Source organism: Nestor notabilis, unplaced genomic scaffold (assembly GCF_000696875.1).
Source record: "Nestor notabilis isolate BGI_N333 unplaced genomic scaffold, ASM69687v1 scaffold15143, whole genome shotgun sequence".
NCBI lineage: Eukaryota > Metazoa > Chordata > Aves > Psittaciformes > Psittacidae > Nestor > Nestor notabilis.
The window spans coordinates 1-17,986 of NW_009923420.1; the positions used below are offsets into that span (position 1 = coordinate 1).

The 17,986-nt window shown below is 50.6% G+C and overlaps 2 protein-coding genes across 2 annotated transcripts; one reads left to right on the forward strand and one right to left on the reverse strand.

The window, feature by feature from the left end:
* Positions 1 to 3,854: 3,854 nt before the first annotated feature.
* Positions 3,855 to 11,386, forward strand: LOC104399671 (uncharacterized protein KIAA0895-like; the record flags this gene model as incomplete). The annotated part of the gene is made up of 5 exons (XM_010012127.1): positions 3,855 to 4,038; positions 9,096 to 9,228; positions 9,607 to 9,912; positions 10,727 to 10,824; positions 11,222 to 11,386. Coding segments are annotated over 5 exons (886 nt in total), but the record flags the coding sequence as incomplete, so codon positions are not given.
* Positions 11,387 to 12,988: 1,602 nt separating this feature from the next.
* Positions 12,989 to 17,974, reverse strand: TMEM208 (transmembrane protein 208; the record flags this gene model as incomplete). Its single annotated transcript, XM_010012128.1, has 3 exons — positions 12,989 to 13,126; positions 14,265 to 14,349; positions 17,838 to 17,974. Coding segments are annotated over 3 exons (360 nt in total), but the record flags the coding sequence as incomplete, so codon positions are not given.
* Positions 17,975 to 17,986: the final 12 nt, after the last annotated feature.

Sequence of the window (17,986 nt, forward strand, 5' to 3'; positions counted from 1 at the left end):
ATGTGGAACCTGGCTGCCCGCTTTCCCTCCCGGTTCTTAACACCTCTCACATCCTGCCTGCAGCGCCCTTACCCCGTGATTTATTAAACTCCAGGTGCCAAACCTGCCTGCAGGAACCGTGGTGGGCGTAGGTGGTGCCACCAGCACCAGCCTGGCTCATGCTTATGGGTGCATGGCAGTGGTTAGGAGTTGGTGCTCCATCAGGGACACCTTGCTGATACTAGTTTTGTGGTTTTATTTAACACTTGTTGCTGTAGAAATAGCAGCTGAGAAGCTGGAGCGCATGGGTGACCACGTGGGAAGTGGTCCTTATCCTGAAGGTGAAGTCTGGCTTGTTTTCTGGAGTCCTCAAGGTTGCCTGGTGGGGTGGCATCCTTAAGGCATCACCAGATGTGGTCAGTAATGGCATTAGTTGGTGTAGATGCCACTTAAGGAGGCTGTATTATTTTGCTTAACTGTACCTGTTGCTTGTACGCTACTGAAATACTTCCAACAAGCTCTCTGCTAGAGGTAGTAGTGACGTGTGGATGCAGGGAGCAAACAGCACTGGGAGTGCACAGGCAGGAGCAATCCTGATGCTCTTCCCACACATGAGCCTTCCTGGGTGCAGGCAAGGAATGAAACTGCTCTATTCCTTCACTCTGTGCTTGGAGCATACCCCAGAACTAGTTCACTCCTCGGCAGGGCACCCCACCTTTGCAAGGGCATCCTTTCCACCACACAGACCCCTTTTAGTTGCATCTGCAGGAGCAGGTAAGTTCATTCATACCCTAAGTTCATTCTTGCACCCCAGAGGCTTTTCTTTCCACCTCCAAGTTGGAGCTTACATCTGGTGTTTCAAATAACAACTGCTTCACCAATTTATTTATTGTGGTTTTTTGAGTATGTACGTATTTTTCCATTGCTTCCTACATCTCTGCCTGAATTATTATCCAGATGATTCAGGTGTTTCCTATAGCCAGGTTTCTAAGCACTTAGTCATTTCCAGTGCATCTTCCCTGGGTAAATTGGTGCCAGTGGTGCTGTGGCAGGGGAGATGCTCTGACTGCCATCAAGACCTTGGTGGCTTTTGAGTGTTTTCTTCCTGCGTTTAAGTGCTTTTCACTCTCTGAGTAATGTGGTAAAATGAGTTGTTCAGAGCTATTTCCCCACTTGCTTTATCTTTTTGACTTATAATACAGTAAAAGATGAAGTTAAATGTTCCTAACCACCGTGAACAGTCTCATGCTGGAGCCTGAAATCGTTTGCAAAAGATGTGAAGTGTTGAGTTTCTACCAGTGTTTTTCCAAGTTCTCCACTAACAGTGCAATGAGACAGTTCTCATGTCACTGTTCCTTTGCTCATACCCTCCAAAGTGACCTCCTTCCAGTCTCTTTTATTTTGGTAAACCTTTTTCCTTGCCAGCTATTAGCTACAAACTGCTTTTATTTTAAAAAACCTGCATTAATTATGGAGCTTAAATAAATGAGACATTTTGCCAAGCCAGCATCCTTGGACAAGAGCTCTGGGAACAACAACACAAGAGGGACAAATCTAGAGGAGGCCATGGAGATGCTGTAAGGGCTGGAGCATCTCTGCTTGGAGACAGGCTGAGAGAGCTGGGCTTGTTCAGCCTGCAGAAGAGAAGGCTTCTTAAGGGGAGACCTTAGAGCAGCATCCAGTGCCTAAAGGGGCTACAAGAAACCTAGAGAGGGGTTTTGGACAAGGGCCTGGAGGGACAGGACAAGGGGGAATGGCTTTAACCTGACAGAGGGGAGATTGAGATGAGCTCTTAGACAGAAACTCTTCCCTGTGAGGGTGGTGAGGCCCTGGCACAGGTTGCCCAGAGAAGACGTGGCTGCGCCAGACGTGGCTGCCCCATCCCTGACAGTGTTCAAGGCCGGCTTGGATGGGGCTTGGAGCAACGTGGTCTAGTGGAAGGTGTCCCTGCCCATGGCAGGGGGTTGGAACTGGGTGAGCTTTGAGGTCCCTTCCAACCCAAACCAGTCTGGGATTCTATGAAACGAACACTATCTCCCTGCTTCCAGCTCACTGCTCCACCACCTCCTCTACACATGCCTCAGGGAGAGGGTTGAAGAAGGGGGGAATAAACCAGGGCTCATCACCCTGGAGATCACATCTCTGGTTTGTCATGGGATCATGAGGAGCACCAGCACAAAGCTGGGGCTGGAGGATTTATCCCACTGCATATGGTGGGTGCGTGATTTCAGGCTGCCCAAGGGACGCTCTGTGCCTCTCAGAATGCTGAACTTGGGATCCTAGGAATTTTGCTTGCCAGGACAAGCTGGAGTTCTTTGGTCATCCTACTCCTAGGCACCAGCTGTGCTGGGTTTCTCTTGGCTCGGTGCTTTAGGTCCCCCGGGAGGAGAGAGCAGTGTCTGAGCAGAGGTGGGAGGAAGAAATGATCCTTTTTCTGCTGCTGTCAGCAGGAGGTACCTTGTGGTGCTGCAAAAACCATCCTGATAGTTCAGTGAATGAAATAAAAAAAAAACAGACCAAAAAAAACCCCCACCAAAACCAACCATAAAAACCCCAGCAACACAAAAATCTGCACAACTTCTCATACAGTAAGTGACTGGAGAATAAAAAACAGCTGTGCAGGGAAGACTGTTCAGGCAAGGAAAGTCAGGACCTTCTGGAGTGGAGGAGGCTACTCACCATGCACAGACCATGTAGCCCCTCTAATTGGGTGTTGGATGGTTTGAGTGCTGAGGTGGTGCCGAGCACCTATCTCCTGATCCTGAGTGATCTTAAAGGATGAAGGAGGGGATGGGACCTCTTCTGCAGGGCTCCAGGTGCTGCCTGGAGCCCATATGAGAGCAAAGCTGGGGTCACAAACCATGTAGACGAGGCCTTTAGTGGCATGGTTTAGTGGTGGTTTTGGCAGTGCTGGGGAACCTTGATGATTTTAAAGGTCTTTTCCAGCCTGGTTGGTAATACGACTTGATGATTCTATGCTCAGCAGGAGGAAGGTAAACAGGCACCATTCAGGAGCAGAAGCCTTGGCCTGGGAAGCTCAGCAGCAGCTCAGCCAGGTTTACAGATGCAATAAAACTGCTGGAAAAACTCTAGGAGTGGTTCAAAGTCATCATTATCTGCTTTGCAATATGTATGAGTAGGCTGGAGAAAGTCATTGCTTGAAAATGTCTACAATGAAAACTCCCTTTTGGGGAAGGAAACATGCTGTTAAATGCTCTTATTTTATAGACTCTACATAAGTGTTAATACTAATAAAATGGCACATGCTGCTTCTAACCAAGGTGAGAAGGCTGTTGGTGTGCAGCAGGCTGGTTGTGCCCAGAACCCTGTCTGAAGAGGCGGAAGCAGTATTGCTGCTGGGCTTGCAGTCCAGCCCTGCAGTGAGAAATGATCTAATTGATCAACCTGATCTAGTTGAAGATGTCCCTGCTCATTGCACAGGGTTGGACTAGATGAACTTTGAAGGTCCCTTCCAACGCAAACTGTTCTATGACTCTGCGAAACTCTTGGATAAAAAAGCAAGCTGATAAGCTGGACCTCTTTGTGCAAGCACTCGGGTTGGAAAGGAGAACTGAAAGGAGAAAATACAAAGATAATCCTGGCTTTAACCTCCTGAGGCAGCATGTGGCAATGCTGTTTCACTTCTGCTTTGCCCTGTTCCCACACCACATGCTTGCAAGGGTAATAAAAACCGGCAAGAATATCCTGTGGGTCATGCTGTTTGCACTGAGTGTCCATCTGTCCTGGTGGCCACCTACAACTGGCTCAGTCTCCTTGGGTCTTTAGATACTGCAAAACCAAGTCTCACTTTCACAGTGGGATTATCTCTGCTGGGTTTTATGGCACAAGAGATTCTAAGATGTGTTTATAAACAGGCGAGTGTTTGCACTGATGTTTCCTTTCTCTGTGCCACAGGCAATCAGGATCATTCGTGCTGTCCTGGAGAAGTATGGGACCTATGAGAGCTTCGAAGTTGCCACTGGTGGGAGGCTTCTGAGCAAATGCCAGATCTGGTCTGTGATCCGAAAGTACATGCAGAAGGAAGGCTGTGTGGGAGAGGTAATCTGTGTCCCTGCTTCATTGCTTGTAAAATACAAATATTTAGTTTCTGATAAAAAGGACTCATTAAGAAGAAATGTTGTGAGTACAAAGAGGAAATCTTTCTTCTGTCATAGTGGCCTGTCCATATGTGGTGTCCTTTCCATGCTGGCTGTATTTGCTCTACCCTGGTGCTAGGACGTGGGTGCTGGTTCCCTGTCAATTTCCCGTTATCTTTTCGCTATATCTCCCTTTTATGCTTGAGAGGTAGAGAGAGGAGCTTCTGCTTGTCTGCATGACCGTGCAAGGAGCTTTTTGCTGCTTGCATGAGGTATCAATTACCATCAGGAAGTCATCTCCTGCTGTTAGCAGTGGTATGGCAAACATCTCCAACAGCTGCCTTCACTGACATAGCCAAAAGCAAAGGCAGGGGAGAGATTTCCTGTGGGGTGCACTGGGTTATGGCACTTTGAAAATCCACCCTTTGGTTTTAAGGCTGGGAAATACCTGGGCACATATGACAGTAGCCATGTGGGATGGAGCAAGGGGAGAAGTTCAGCGTCTCTTCATCTGGTTTCCCAGTGACCCCAAAAGCATCCAGTGTGGGATGTTCTGCAGCTTTGGTTAAGTGGCGTTTTTTCCCCCTTCTACCAGCAAGGTGTGGTCAGAACGCTTCCACCGTCCTGGGTTCAAGCACTGAGAAGGATTTCTGGACCTGGCTTTGCTTCTTTCGGCTCTTGGTGCTGCCTTAGGCTGTTGGCCGCAGGGCAGGAGGCCATGCAGTGCTGGCTGGCATGGGGGCTTCCTCACCTTTTGGCCAGGCTGTTCTTCCTAGCTCTGATTTTTCACCTCCATCTCTAAACAGGGTCATTCACAAGCATTTCTCTGAAGCACCAACTTGCTTGGTGCTACCCAGCATATTTCATGCAGGAGGGAACAGTTCCTGAGGTCCTATCTGGCCAGGGGACGTTCCTCCGCCAGACCCCTTGGTTTGCCCTGATCCCTCCTGAGGGTGTCCCTGGGATGTGGATTGTGCACCTTGGTCCTCCTGAGCCTTTGCTTAGGATAGAAGGGATTTCTGCAAATCTCTTCCTACAATGCCCCATCCCTGGCAATGTTCAAGGCCAGGTTGAATGGGGCTTGGAGCAACCTGGTCTAGTGGAAGGTGCCCCTGCCCATGGCAAGGCATTGGAACTGGGTGAGCTTTAAGGTCCCTTTCAACCCAAACCAGTCTGGGATTCTATGCTTCTAATTCAGCTGCCTTTTAGTACCCAGAACCAGTTCCAGTACCCAGCCTAGCAGCTGGCCCATCTTACAGATCTGCACTTATGACTTGCTTGTTGTGGTCTATCTCTTGATTTTATTGACTAAATTCAGCTATTCCCCTCTTCTCCATTCATCTAACCCAAATTATGCTATGGCTGGGCAGAAAGACATCTTTTCCCTTACATGTTGGTGTACAACTGGCTTCCAGCCCTGTGTAACTTTCGCTTTGCTCAAAGGAATGCGAGGTTCAGTAATTACATTTGCACACCAGCGTGTGAGATTCATGCTACTTTATCCAGAATTTTTGATAAGTACTTTTAAAACCCTTAAAGCATTGATATATTCATTGTTACCCATTAGGAATTTTGCTGAGTTGGTCTGGGGCAGGGAAGAGAGAAGGGTTTTATGTGCTCTTGGTACAGCAATGTTGGCCAAGCTCGTGCCTTGTACTGGACAAAAACACACTGAAACTTCTGTGTCACTGATAATTTAACACCCTGCCAGGGAGCGGGGTGGTTTCAGACACGTATCCCCGAACTCCATGCCTCTATCTGTGATTCCTGATTTCCACCTGCTGTGCCCCAGGCTGTTTGCTTCCCTGACACGTATGAATTGTGATGGCTTTCTTGAGATGACGGAGAAACTCTAGCAGGGACAGTTGTGTTAGCCCCAGACTGGCCCACTGATGTGCCAGCTGCCTGCAGGCAGCATGCTGCACCAGTGACACTCACTCACTGCAGGCAGTGTGGCCAGGCCAGTGACACTCACTCACTGCAGGCAGCATGGCCGCGCCGGTGAGACTCATTCACTGCAGGCACCATGACTACACTGATGACACTCAATCAGTGCAGGCAGCATGGCCAGGCTGGTGGCACTCACTGCAGGCAGCTGCCCTTTGTCCTCAGCGTCCATCGGTGAAGGCAGGATCCCACTTCTGCAGGCAGCGTACTCATGGGTAAGTATTTGCACAATAATTAACTTGGCGTCTTCAAAAGCTGCTTTGTCAGGGTCCAAGCTGCAGATCCTGAAGCTCTTCTGCTTTTCTCTGGCTCAGAACCATTCTGGTGCTGCTGGAGCTCAGAGGTCTCCATATGGATTTCAGGGAGCTGCCAGCTTGCAGCAGAGAAACCCCTGGCCTCTTTGGTAAGTGCTGTGTGGCAATCCCTGGGGTTAGAAAGTGATGTTAGTTCAATAGTGGTAGCTGGCATCATAGGGGATCCCATTCTGGTTGCCCCTCCACCTCCAAGCTGTTCATTGCTGGAACTTTTCTGGCACGCGAGGTCCTGAGCAGTTCCAGGGAGCTGGGGGGAGGCAGGAGCCTATGCCCCGGTGCCATCAGCAGTCTTCCATCTGGGAACAAGCTCTTTCTCCAAGCTCTTTCTCCACTGCATCCCCAAAACCTGAGCAGAAGCTTCATGGACCATGAGGATGCACTGGAGATCCTGCTCAGCTCGATATAGGTCACAAACATGGAGAGCTGCCATTGCTGCTCCAGGAATAGGACTTTGGCTGAAGTTGCAGACCCTGTTGTAACAGCATCTGCAAAGCTGGAGTGTCCCAAGATAAAGCAAATGGAGCTGCTCAGTGGGCGGATGGGTAGCTGCAGCTGGAGAAGAGCTGCAGACTGTTTCGTGGGAGCATGCAAAGCTGTGGAGAGTCCCTTCCCATCGCTCCCGACAGCTGGCTCTGCATGGGAGGACTCTCGGCACCTCTGTTTAGTGAGAAAAATGTATCACTGCATTGTCAAAAAAGGGGAAAAGAAAAAAGAACACAAGCCAGTGCCTCTAAAAAGTCATCACAGAATCACAGAGTGGTTTGGGTTGGAAAGGACCTTAAGATCATCCAGTTCCAACCCCCTGCCATGTATGGACCCCTTCCACTAGACCAGGTTGCCCAAGACTCCATCCAGCCTGGCCTTGCACACTGCCAGGGATGGAAGAAATTTGCAGAAATCCCTTCTGTCCTAAGGAAAGGCTCAGGAGGACCAAGATGCCCAATCCACATTCAAGGCCAGGTTGGACAGGGCTTGGAGCAACCTGGTCTAGTGGAAGGGGGTTGGAACTGTGTGAGCCTTGAGGTCCCTTCCAGCCCAAACCAGGCTGGGATTCCATGATTCTTTGTTTTGGTTTAAACTCTGTCCCCTGGCTCTCCCCTCCTGCATCCCAGGATTTTAGCCTCCACTAGTGGCATTTGGGATTGCCATGTCAGATGTCCAGGGTGTATTCCCATCACATGGAGCTGATCTACGAGATGGGAATTGGTTAAAATCATACCAAAAGCTGGCTCATTCCTGCCTCTTTAATTCTGCTTATGGTGAAAGCTGTAATCTTCCCTGCCTATCATTGCTGACAACAGAAGCTGCTGCTGCTTCCAGAAGTCTTCTCCTCACCAAAAGCCCCCATGAGAACTCATGAGGCTGCTGGTGATGATCTTGCTGGAAATGAACCTAGAGCATAAAACCAGTTTTACTCTGCATCAGTTCCCTGCCTCAGTTTATCCCAGGTCACCAAGGTCCATGGCAGGACATGGGAGAGGGCAGCAAAACTGCATCCTTACATGTTTTGTCCTACTTACTGGAGCAGAAACGAAGCTCAAGAGTGTGCACAAGTCCGAAGTGAACTGACAAGTCTTTTCTCAGAGGTGGAGGGATTCTCCTTCACGCTGGTATGTTTCAATCCAGGTAAGTAATTGCACTGTGTTTGATACCAGTTTGTTTGCCGAGTAGTAGACTCTGCTCTGTTCTGTTGCACTTCAGTTTTCATGAGCAGCTTGGCATAACAATAAATGTGAGTTAAAGCAAACCCATCCAGTCTCCTCTTTTGTTTTTGTTTTAAAATGCAAAGAATTGTCCTGTAGCAATGTGTGTGCATGTTTTCAATCTGAACGATGTCAGCTGTGCAATAACAGATGGGGTTTAGAGTTAATGTGTATGTGGGGGAAGAATTCTGAGATGAAATTGGGATGTCCTGAGCAAACCTCCAATGCAGGGGCTGCCTCCTCTGCTGATGTTGTGGCTTCCAGTTGCTGCAGGTCTGAAGTTGGGTGGTCGGAAAGTGCTGCTTGGCTGGCACATTACCTCCTGTTAACATAGAGCAGCTGTCCTGGCTCCATCACTTCCCAAAATAGTTGATATTTTCTTTGTAAAGATACTCACCAGTCCTGTGCATGCGTTGCCTGTCCCTGCTGTGAACTGCAGTGGGCACATGCAGATCCTTCTGCAAGGCTGGGCTGGTATAGATCTGTCCTCACTGCTCCTGTCTTGGAGCTTTGAAAGGGAGAATCCACAGGAGAGTCCGTGAAAATGGAGCCAGAGCCTTGGTTCTCTCTCATGGGGTGTTTATTGGGGGTCTAGAGGTTGGACCAACAACAAAGCAGGTGCTGTTGGTTGTTCTGGTGTCTGATTTTACTGCACCATCCCACTGCTAGTGGGGATGCAGGAGTGGGACCAGGTAGGTCTCAAGGATGGCCATCAGTGTGGACATAAAACTATGGACATAAAAGCCCATAGGAACAAGCTGGGGGGCAGGGAATGCTAGAACCAGAGGGATGTTGGAGTAGGCTGTAAAGAGATAAAGGAGTTATCTCCCTGTGGGATCATCTCTTTCCTTTCAGCGCCCTCCCTGCCTGCTCCTTCTGCTTGTGGTTTCTCTGAGGAGCTGTAGCACACGCTGGTGATGGTGCAGCGGTGCAGGTCACAGTGTTGGTGACTTTTTTCTGATCATCCACACCCATCAGCTTTTGCTTGGAGCCAAGACCCTGCTGAGCATCTCCTCCTGCAGCAGTCTGATGGTGGTTGCCTCTTTCTTCTGCAGGTGGTGGTGCAGCTCACTGACAACCTCCTGTCCCAGGCGGTGATGATGGTGGAGGACAGCCGGCCGACACTGGCCATCAACCTGGCCGGAGCCCGGCAGCACTGGCTGGAGGGGATGCTGCGCCACGAGATCGGTCAGCAGCACAGTGGCTGTGGGTGACGGTCAGAGCAGGGGTGATGCTGTGAGCATCCTCTGGCTGGTAACAGCCTGGGAGCGGGGAGGACTACAGGCAAGGTGGTACCCACTGGGTCCTGCAATGAGGCATCCTGGAGGCAGGTTTTGGAAGGGGATGAGGCCACTGGGTCCTTCTCTGCATGCGGGGCCAGTGGGCATCAAACACCCACCTACATACCCATGTGCCTGCCTGTCAGCAGAACTAGCAGATGTCCCATGGCAACATCTCCAGCCAGGACTGGAGCCAGTACCCATGGGTGTGACTTGGCAAAGGGTGGTGGAGTTGAGCTTTCTGGAGGCTGTGGACGTTGGTGCTCACTCCCACCCTCCTCCCCAGGCACCCACTATATCCGGGGGCTGAACAACACCCGCCAACCCTGGCACAGCTCTGAGGGCCGCAAGCAGTACAGCCTGAAGCCTGCCAACCCCACGGAGGAAGGCTTGGCCAGCCTGCACAGCGTCCTCTTCCGCAAGCAGCCCTTCCTGTGGCGGGCAGCCCTGCTCTACTACACCATTGAGCGCGCCAGCCACCTCTCCTTCTCCGCCCTCTTCCAGGATCTGGAGCAGTATGTCCAGGATGCCAGTATCCGGTGGGAATACTGTGTGCGAGCGAAGCGGGGCCAGACTGACACCTCACAGCCAGGTAATGCTCAGGGGGTACAAAGCCTTCAGGGTTTGGAAGGGATTTTGTATTCTTTTTAAAAGAAAAACCAGTGGTGGGTTTGTTTTGCTCCTGGGTGGGTTAAGCATTGCTGATCTTGTAGCCATGCCATCCTTGGAAAGGATGGCTTTGCCCACCCCATATTGCTCCCCATTCCCATCAGGTGGTTCCAGTCTGATGGGAGTGACTTGCACAAAGAAAGCAGCAGCCAAAAGAGATAAAATGAGCATTTCTGGACACAACTTACATTCTTGCCTTTGTATTACCATGAAAAAAATGTTAAAGGTAAAAAAATGGTAAAAATTGGAATGGTAAGAAATGGAAAAAAATCATAAGGAGGAAGATGTAATGTCAGGTTTTAGCATTTAAAATTATGAAGTGTTTAAGGTTATTAAGCTTTCTTCTTGTTTTGTTTAATGGGCTGTTTTTTAATGACTGCTTTCTAGGGAATGTAGATTGGAACTGACACAAAGCTGACCGGGAGTAAAGTAATAAAGCAGGCAGGCTGCAAAGAAAAATGACAAATAATTGGGAGGAAGGGTGAAAACACCCCAGGGAGAGGTTTGGGGCTCTCACTGCTCCTGGCTGCCTCCATGGTCACCGGTGCTGCTCCTCAGTGCTCATCCTTTGGGACCCAGTGGTCCTGGCCATGGACATGCAACACCAGAGCCCTGGCACACTCGTATCACCTTAGCGCAGTGCCATTGCTCTGGTTATAGCAGTCAGCAGGTGTTGGGTTGAGTGGAGGGTGGTGGGAAGTCAGGCTCCTGCTCCCCAGCCTCTCCTGCTCTTCCAGGCTGTTTCAGTAAGGACCAGGTCTACCTGGACGGGATTCTCCGCATCCTGCGCCATCGGCAGACCATCGACTTCCCGCTGCTGGCTGCACTTGGAAAGGTAACAGCCAGGGCTCTGATCACAGAGCCCTGTCCCAGCCTATGGAGATAGGCTGAGAGCTGGGCTTGTTCAGCCTGGAGAAGAGGAGGCTCTGGGGAGACCTTAGAGCAGCTTTCAATGCCTAAAAGGGCTACAAGAAACCAGGAGAGGGTCTTTGGACAAGGGCCTGTAGGGACAGGACAAGGGGGAATGGCTTTAACCTGACAGAGCGTACACTGAGGTGAGATCTTGGGAAGAAGTTCTTCCCTGTGAGGGTGCTGAGGCCCTGGCACAGGTTGCCCAGAGAAGCTGTGGCTACCCCATCCCTGGTGGGCTGCAGGGCTGGGACAGACACCTTTCTTGGCACGGTTTGGGATGAGATGTGGGGTGCTGAGACCATCTCCCTGCTTCCCATCAGGTCTCCTATGAAGATGTGAATCGGCTGAAAAAATTTGGGGTCCTGGAGAAAGCCCGCATCCCCCATTTCATGCAGGACCTGGAGCGGTACATGAAGCAGCTGGACCACATTGTCACCACCAACGGTCTGAATGAGGAGGAGCTGGAGCAGCTGCTGCCTGACTGAGGGGCAGCAATCCTCCACAGCCAGCACCCCAAGGGTGTAACTGCTGAGATTTATGTGATACGTATTGGGACTGGAGCCTGGAGGAGTGGGCAGAGCCTGGGCTTCCCCCTGCACCCAGGTGGCTGATGTGCATGTTCTGCTGTGTAGGGTAGCACCAGTGTGGTTCGTGTTGATCTGTCGTGTCCCCCACACCATCCCCTCTGCACTTGTGGGGATGGCTGTGTGGTTTCACGTGGCTCTGGGGAGCTGGAGAAGGGGGTTCAGAGGGAGCAAGGGCAAATCTGTAGCATGTGCTGGCACACCAGTCGATGCTATGCAGGGCAGTTGTAGTGGGGGGGATGTCCTTAAGGTACATGGGGTGCTCCCAGCAGAGTGAGGGGCATCTACTCAGGGCTCGGGGCTCTGGGCTGTGCTGGCAGGGAATAAGGGCTGGCCCATACCCACTGATCACCCCATGCATGTGTTCCCCCTCCCTATTCCTTCCCTCATGCAGCAGTAAGGACTTTAACCCCTCCAAATCCCTGCTCTGCACCCCAGGTATTTGCCCACCATTAGCCATCGCCCTGCAGCCACTGCCTGGCTATGAGGACTCGGGGTGGGCATTGGGCATGTTGTTAGGAAAAAGCATGTAATAAAACTGATGTAATGGAAACACTATGTGGGCAAAAGGTCATGAAGCCAGGCTGCATGCAAGCAAAGCTGCACAGCCCCAAGCTGCTGCGTCAGGAGCAGGATGGGTTCACCAGACTGTGTAAAACAACAAGTGGGCAGGGACATGAATAAATCACAGCAGGCAAAAGCAGAAGCTGCCTCTGCACTGCTCCTGGTCTCTTAACATGTGATCTCTGCTGCGGTTATGCCACCCATAGGAGGGCCCTTTTGTTTAGAAAACAAAAAAGCACAGATTTGGTTTTAGCTTCTTGTCACCTTTCATCCCACCGCACTCCTGCAAAGGGAGCCCAGGCCGATTTGCAGCTCCAGGAAGCTCAGGCTCAATCGCAAAAACTCCAGGTTTGACTACGAGCCCAGTTCACAGCATGCCCAGCTGCCCAACACTCCGCGTCTGGCAGGAGAGCTGCAGCCCCTCTGCAAGGTGCAGATGCAGCACAGAGCAAGCTTGGGAAGGGATAAGACCACTTGTACTGGAGAGGATTTTGCTTCCCTCTGGTCCAGGTCTCCAGTATCACACTGGTGTTTATAACAGCTCCCCTGTCTGAACACACTGCCAGCAAGGTCAGTTAAGAATCTGCTCTTTAATGTGCTATTTCTTCCAACGTTGCCATCTCCAACCTCAAACGTGACGCAGCGCTGCTTTAAAAAGGTTCAGACACACACCCCAGCATCACCACCCTCATCATCCTGAGGAGTAAGGCCTCAACTGGCACTAAGAACCAACCAAGGGAAGACTCTTGTGGCACTAAGAACCAACCAAGGGAAGACTCTTGCGGTGCTAAGAACCAAGGGAAGACTCTTGCGGCCTTTCTAGCAGAATGGCAGTAATAACAGAGGGCAACGTAGCTACTGCAATGGTTTAGGTCGCAATCCCTGATGAAATAACAGTATGGAGATGAGGCAAAGTGTTAATCTTTCTCCCCAGCAGGGCTAGAAGCGCTTCATCTGGCGGCGTTCTTGGCGGCGTTGCTTCTTCTCATTTGGTTCCTGGCTGGTGGGTGAAGACTCAGCTGTAAACCAGGGCCCCAGGATGTTCACCCACAGCAGGTAGAGAGCGCGCCCCGGAGCCTGCAACACACACGTGGCACAAACTCAGTCGCACTGGGGCTGCTCCCACTGAGGAAGACAAAGGAGCTGGAGTATCTCAACAGGCTGGATCACAGGATGCACAGAAATCAAAAGCAGGCATCCAATATAAATGGCCTGATTTCATACAGTTTAAGAACTTGCATATGTATCCAGCACTTAAGCTGTGTATATGGAAAGCCCAGCATCAGGTCTGAATTAACTCCAACTGCTTAACCATTCTGCTTCCCCCTCCTTCAGAAAACACACCCACATTTCTCTGAATTAAACAAATGTGATCCAGATGGTCTCCAGGGGATAGTCAGAGTCTAGGCTGCCCTCTGCCAGGCCAGTTAGAAAGGAACATTCGAGTACAGAGTGAAAAGAGGTAAGTTTTCAAAGATTCACTGGCACGTGCTGCCCAGAGAAGCTGTGGCTGCCCCATCCCTGGCAGTGTTCAAGGCTAGGTTGGACAGGGCTTGGAGCAACCTGGTCTGGTGGCAGGTGCCCTGCCCATGGCAGGGGGCTGGAACTGGATGAGCTTTAAGGTTACTTCCAACACAAACCAGTCTGGAACTACTATAACATTGCCTTAGGTACCTTTGTGGGATATATTCAAAGAAAATCTGGGATTTTTTAACTAACTGAAAATTTTCTCATCTTCTGCAAAAGCAGTTTTAGCTATAGGCACATGACAAATGTGTTAGGAGTAGAAAGAGTCTGGTGTGTTAAGGGGAAATCAAAGCCTACAGTGTTTTATCTAACAAGCAGCCCAGTGTCCAGCAGTTCCCAGCCTCAGCCTGTGCTGGTGAATGACTGAGAAAACCAAACAAGAAACACAGTCTGTTTGTCACAGTCACAAAAAGGCTCTACACACAAAGATGGCTTTGATCCACCTCATGTTTCTTGCTGCGCTTTCACAGGACCAGAGAGAAAGACCAGGGCAAGCCAGATCCAGAGGGATCAGGACTTCTTTCCCTTGTAGGGACTCATTTTAACAAGATTTGACAAGGAGATTAAAAAGTTTATCAGAAAATAGTTTTGGCCTGAAACAGGTCACTGAAATGAAATGGATAAATAATGTTCTCAGTCTTGAAGGCAGGGACAATGTAGAGCAACACGGACAATCACAGGGGCTTACCAAGAGCCAGAAGTACCAGAGGTAGAGCGAGAAGCAGCTCAGTACTTGGACTATGGCTGTCAGCAGGATCACATCCTTGAGGTGCCTGAGGGAAGAAAAGCAAAACATGAACCTTCTATTCCAGTCTCTGCTGCACACAGCAGCTCCTCCAGCACCACAGCCTGTTCGCGCTGCCTCCGAGGAGCAGCTCTGCCCACCCGTTGAGGCTCTGCTTGGCCACACAGCGTAATCTAAAAGAATCAGAGCAGTAAACAACAAAAATAAATTGATGAGTTAAAGAGCCAGGCTTCCTCTGAAAAGGGCATTGAGAAAGCTGAGGAATGCAGGGGGGTGGAAATCAGCAACAAAACCACCTCCCCCACATCATGAAGCAGAATCCAGTGCCTGCTGATTTGACACACATCATGGCATGAAGCTGAGATGCTCATGGCTGACTGCACTGAAAAGAAGCATGCATCTTCCCCATGACACTTAACAGACACTCGGAGTCAGCAAAGGGCTCGGGGGTACTGCATGGACAAGCACACCATGGCCTGCAACGTGAGCTACAGCGAGATGGCACCCTCTCCCCTCCTGCTTATCCAACCCTGGGGTCTTCTACACCAGCCTGAGGCAGAGCCAAGAGCAGTTACAGAGGGGAACAAGCTGCTCACACTTCAACCACTGCTCTCAGGGCACCTGACAACCAGGAGAGGTGAGCAGGTATTAGTTTTTTCAACAGGAGTCATGGGAAGTGTCATGGTGGGTTAGAAAACACCAACTGTTTCACTCCCATTAAATCATTATCTGTCGGAGTAGGAAATGCTCAAGCCACATCCAAGAATGGAGTCAAGAAGACAAAGGCAAAATAATCAAATAGCTTGTCTCATTCTGGGCAGCACAGCAAAGTGACCAAACAGCTGGTTCAGGCTGGGACACCATCATCAGGCTCAAGACACTGCAAAATGCACCACAACCGCTCCACAACCAATGAGGTGCAGAAATCTCGTGTATCACCAGAGGACAGAGGGATGATGGCAGAGCTCCCACGGAACCCAGCTTTCCTAGAGACCAGCAAGGCCGCCCTCCTCAACCCCAGAGCAACACAAAGATCTGCTTCAGTTACAGACAGCAGGAGGCAAACACCACCAAATCCACAGCGTTACAGAAGCAGCTCCAAAAAAGCACAATTTCATCTGCTGCAGCACACTCAGGTGAGAGGCAGGAAAACATCCCCTGTGTTCTGGAAGTAACCACTAGCCCAGAGTGGTTCCACCATCCCCAAAGTGGCAATTTAGAGCTGACAAACGGACAGAGTCAATGGGAGGAGCACTGAGTGTGTTAACACTTTATGCTGATGTACCAGCAGGGTTAAACTCTCAGGGCTGAGGGCTCTGCACAGGTACAAAGGCACAGGGTAAGGATGGGAACTTGGGCTGTACAGCTTTTGTTTTGACAGCTCAGCCTCCCCTGTGCTTTGCACAGCCCATGCCTTGGACAAGGATCAATTAATTTTAACGTGTTATAAAACTCACCCCAACTGCTCAGGCAGAAAAACCTCAGTGCCCCCGTACTTGTCACCTTTTCACAGCAGGTAACAGGATCCATTGCCAGCTCCTGTCAGTCATTTCCCCTGACAGCACCATCATTCATCTGCGTGGGGCAGGTACCAGGGCACCCACCCTGCCTTGGTGCCTTACACATCTCCCAAAGGCACCTACCTCAACCAAGATACCCCAGATGACACCAAACTTCTGTGTTTTCCTTATTCAACTGTCCCATGGTGTCATTCACAAAAAAAGTATCCAAAACAGAATCCCAGACTGATTTTGGGTTGCAAGGGACCTTAACACTCATCCAGTTCCAACCTCCTCCATGGGCAGGGACACCTTCCATTAGACCAGGTTGAGCCAGAACAGTGTAAAATGGGAGAAAAATGCTCAGCTGACCACCAGGAAAGAAAAATCACTATAGGATGAAGAAGGCACAAAGCACCTAGTTCACAAGTCACACTAGAAATAACTCCCTCTTCCTGGCCACTTCATTGCTTGGCTGTTACACCAGGCACCCAAGTCACTCTGGCTGCAGGCAGCAAATCTACTATTCCACTAACAAAAAGAAAGATGACAGCTCATTCTGTGCAGACAACAGGTTCTGTGCTGCACAAGCAGGTCTGCCTGCTGGTAACACCTGCTGCCTGCAGGAACAAAACTCATGTTAAGAAAAATAGAAGTGTACTACTCAGTAGATGGCCCTCCCAGCATGAGGAAACTGACGTGACGCAGCAGGCTCAGCTGGAAGCACAGCCCTGCTGTGCTTCTTGAAAAGCCTGGCAGCAAGTGTGAAGATGGAGGTAAACCTGAAATCATAAGCCAAGGGACATGAGAGGGAAGGGGCCAAGGACTCCAGGTAGCTCACTCAGCACACACTTAAGAACCCCAGCAGAAGGTGGGCCAGCAGATGGAGGCTGAGGACAGGGACACAGAGAGCAAAGCCACATGTCCACAACTGCGTGGCAGTTTCCTGTAACTACTTTGAGGCCAACTGTTGGAAAACACATAAATCTAGAAACTGTTCCTGCTGCTTCATTACCGTTGTCTCCTTATTTTATGTAACAGAGCTCTGCAGGAATTGTCGTTATGTGCAGTTTGGTCAAGAGTTGGAGCACTGCGAAGAACGCTGGACTGGCAATCACTTGGTGCTGTCTGCAGACAGACATGAGGCATTCACAAGCAAAGGGAGAAGAAAAGGCTGAGGAAGTGAAAGAAGCTGGTAAAGGCCAGGTTAGACAGGGCTTGGAGCAACCTGCTCTAGTGGAAGGTGTCCCTGCCCGTGGCAGGGGGTTGGAACTGCATGAGCTTTAAGGTCCCTTCCTACCTAAACCAGTCTGGGGTTCTATGATTCTAAGGCAGAGGGGAGGGCTTTTAGTGTGTAGAACAGTTCTAGATGCAGCCAGTTTGCAGCCAAGATGGAGTAACTAGCAGCCTTTCTGCTCTGTCAAGCACTACCTGCAGTGCTGGTTTAAAAAAGGAATGTATGTATCTGCGTGTTGCAGAAGTGTGCACAGTATTAGCACTGTTCCTGCACTGAAAGACGGCTGCAAGCTGCTCCAGCTGAGCCATTTGGGATCTCTTACCCATGTGCCTCAGCCCTTCAGACAGTGACTGTTCCAGGCTGACATACCCATACTAGTGGCTAGTGACTAGTACACGCCAGGCCAAGCATTCAGATAACAAGGGAGAAGTTCTACTGTGAGGGTGGTGAGGCCCTGGCACAGATTGCCCAGAGAAGCTGTGGCTGCCCCATCCCTGGCAGTGTTCAAGGCCAGGCTGGATGGAGCTGTGGGCAACGTGGTCTAGTGGAAGGTGTCGCTGCCCATGGCAGGAGTTTGGAACTGCATGATCGTTAGGGCCTTTCCAATGCAAACCAGCCTGTGATTCTATGATTCTCAGATGAAACAACCCCAGCTCCCCTCATACGTGTGGGCCAGCCAAGGTGGGAGCCAAGGTCTGGGCTCTCCCCCACGAGCCTCCTGGCTCTGCGCACACGCTCAGGCAGCAGGTCCTGCTCACCTGGGCTCGTGTGGACACTCACTCTGCCATCCCCTGCTCCATATTCAGGTCAATTCCCCCGTCGGCAAGGCTGCCATCATCTGTGAAAGACGGCTTTGCCATGGAGCTCATGGACCGGTAGCTTGTGCCGTAGACCACACAGCTGAAGATGAAGGCTACCTGCAGCAAGGG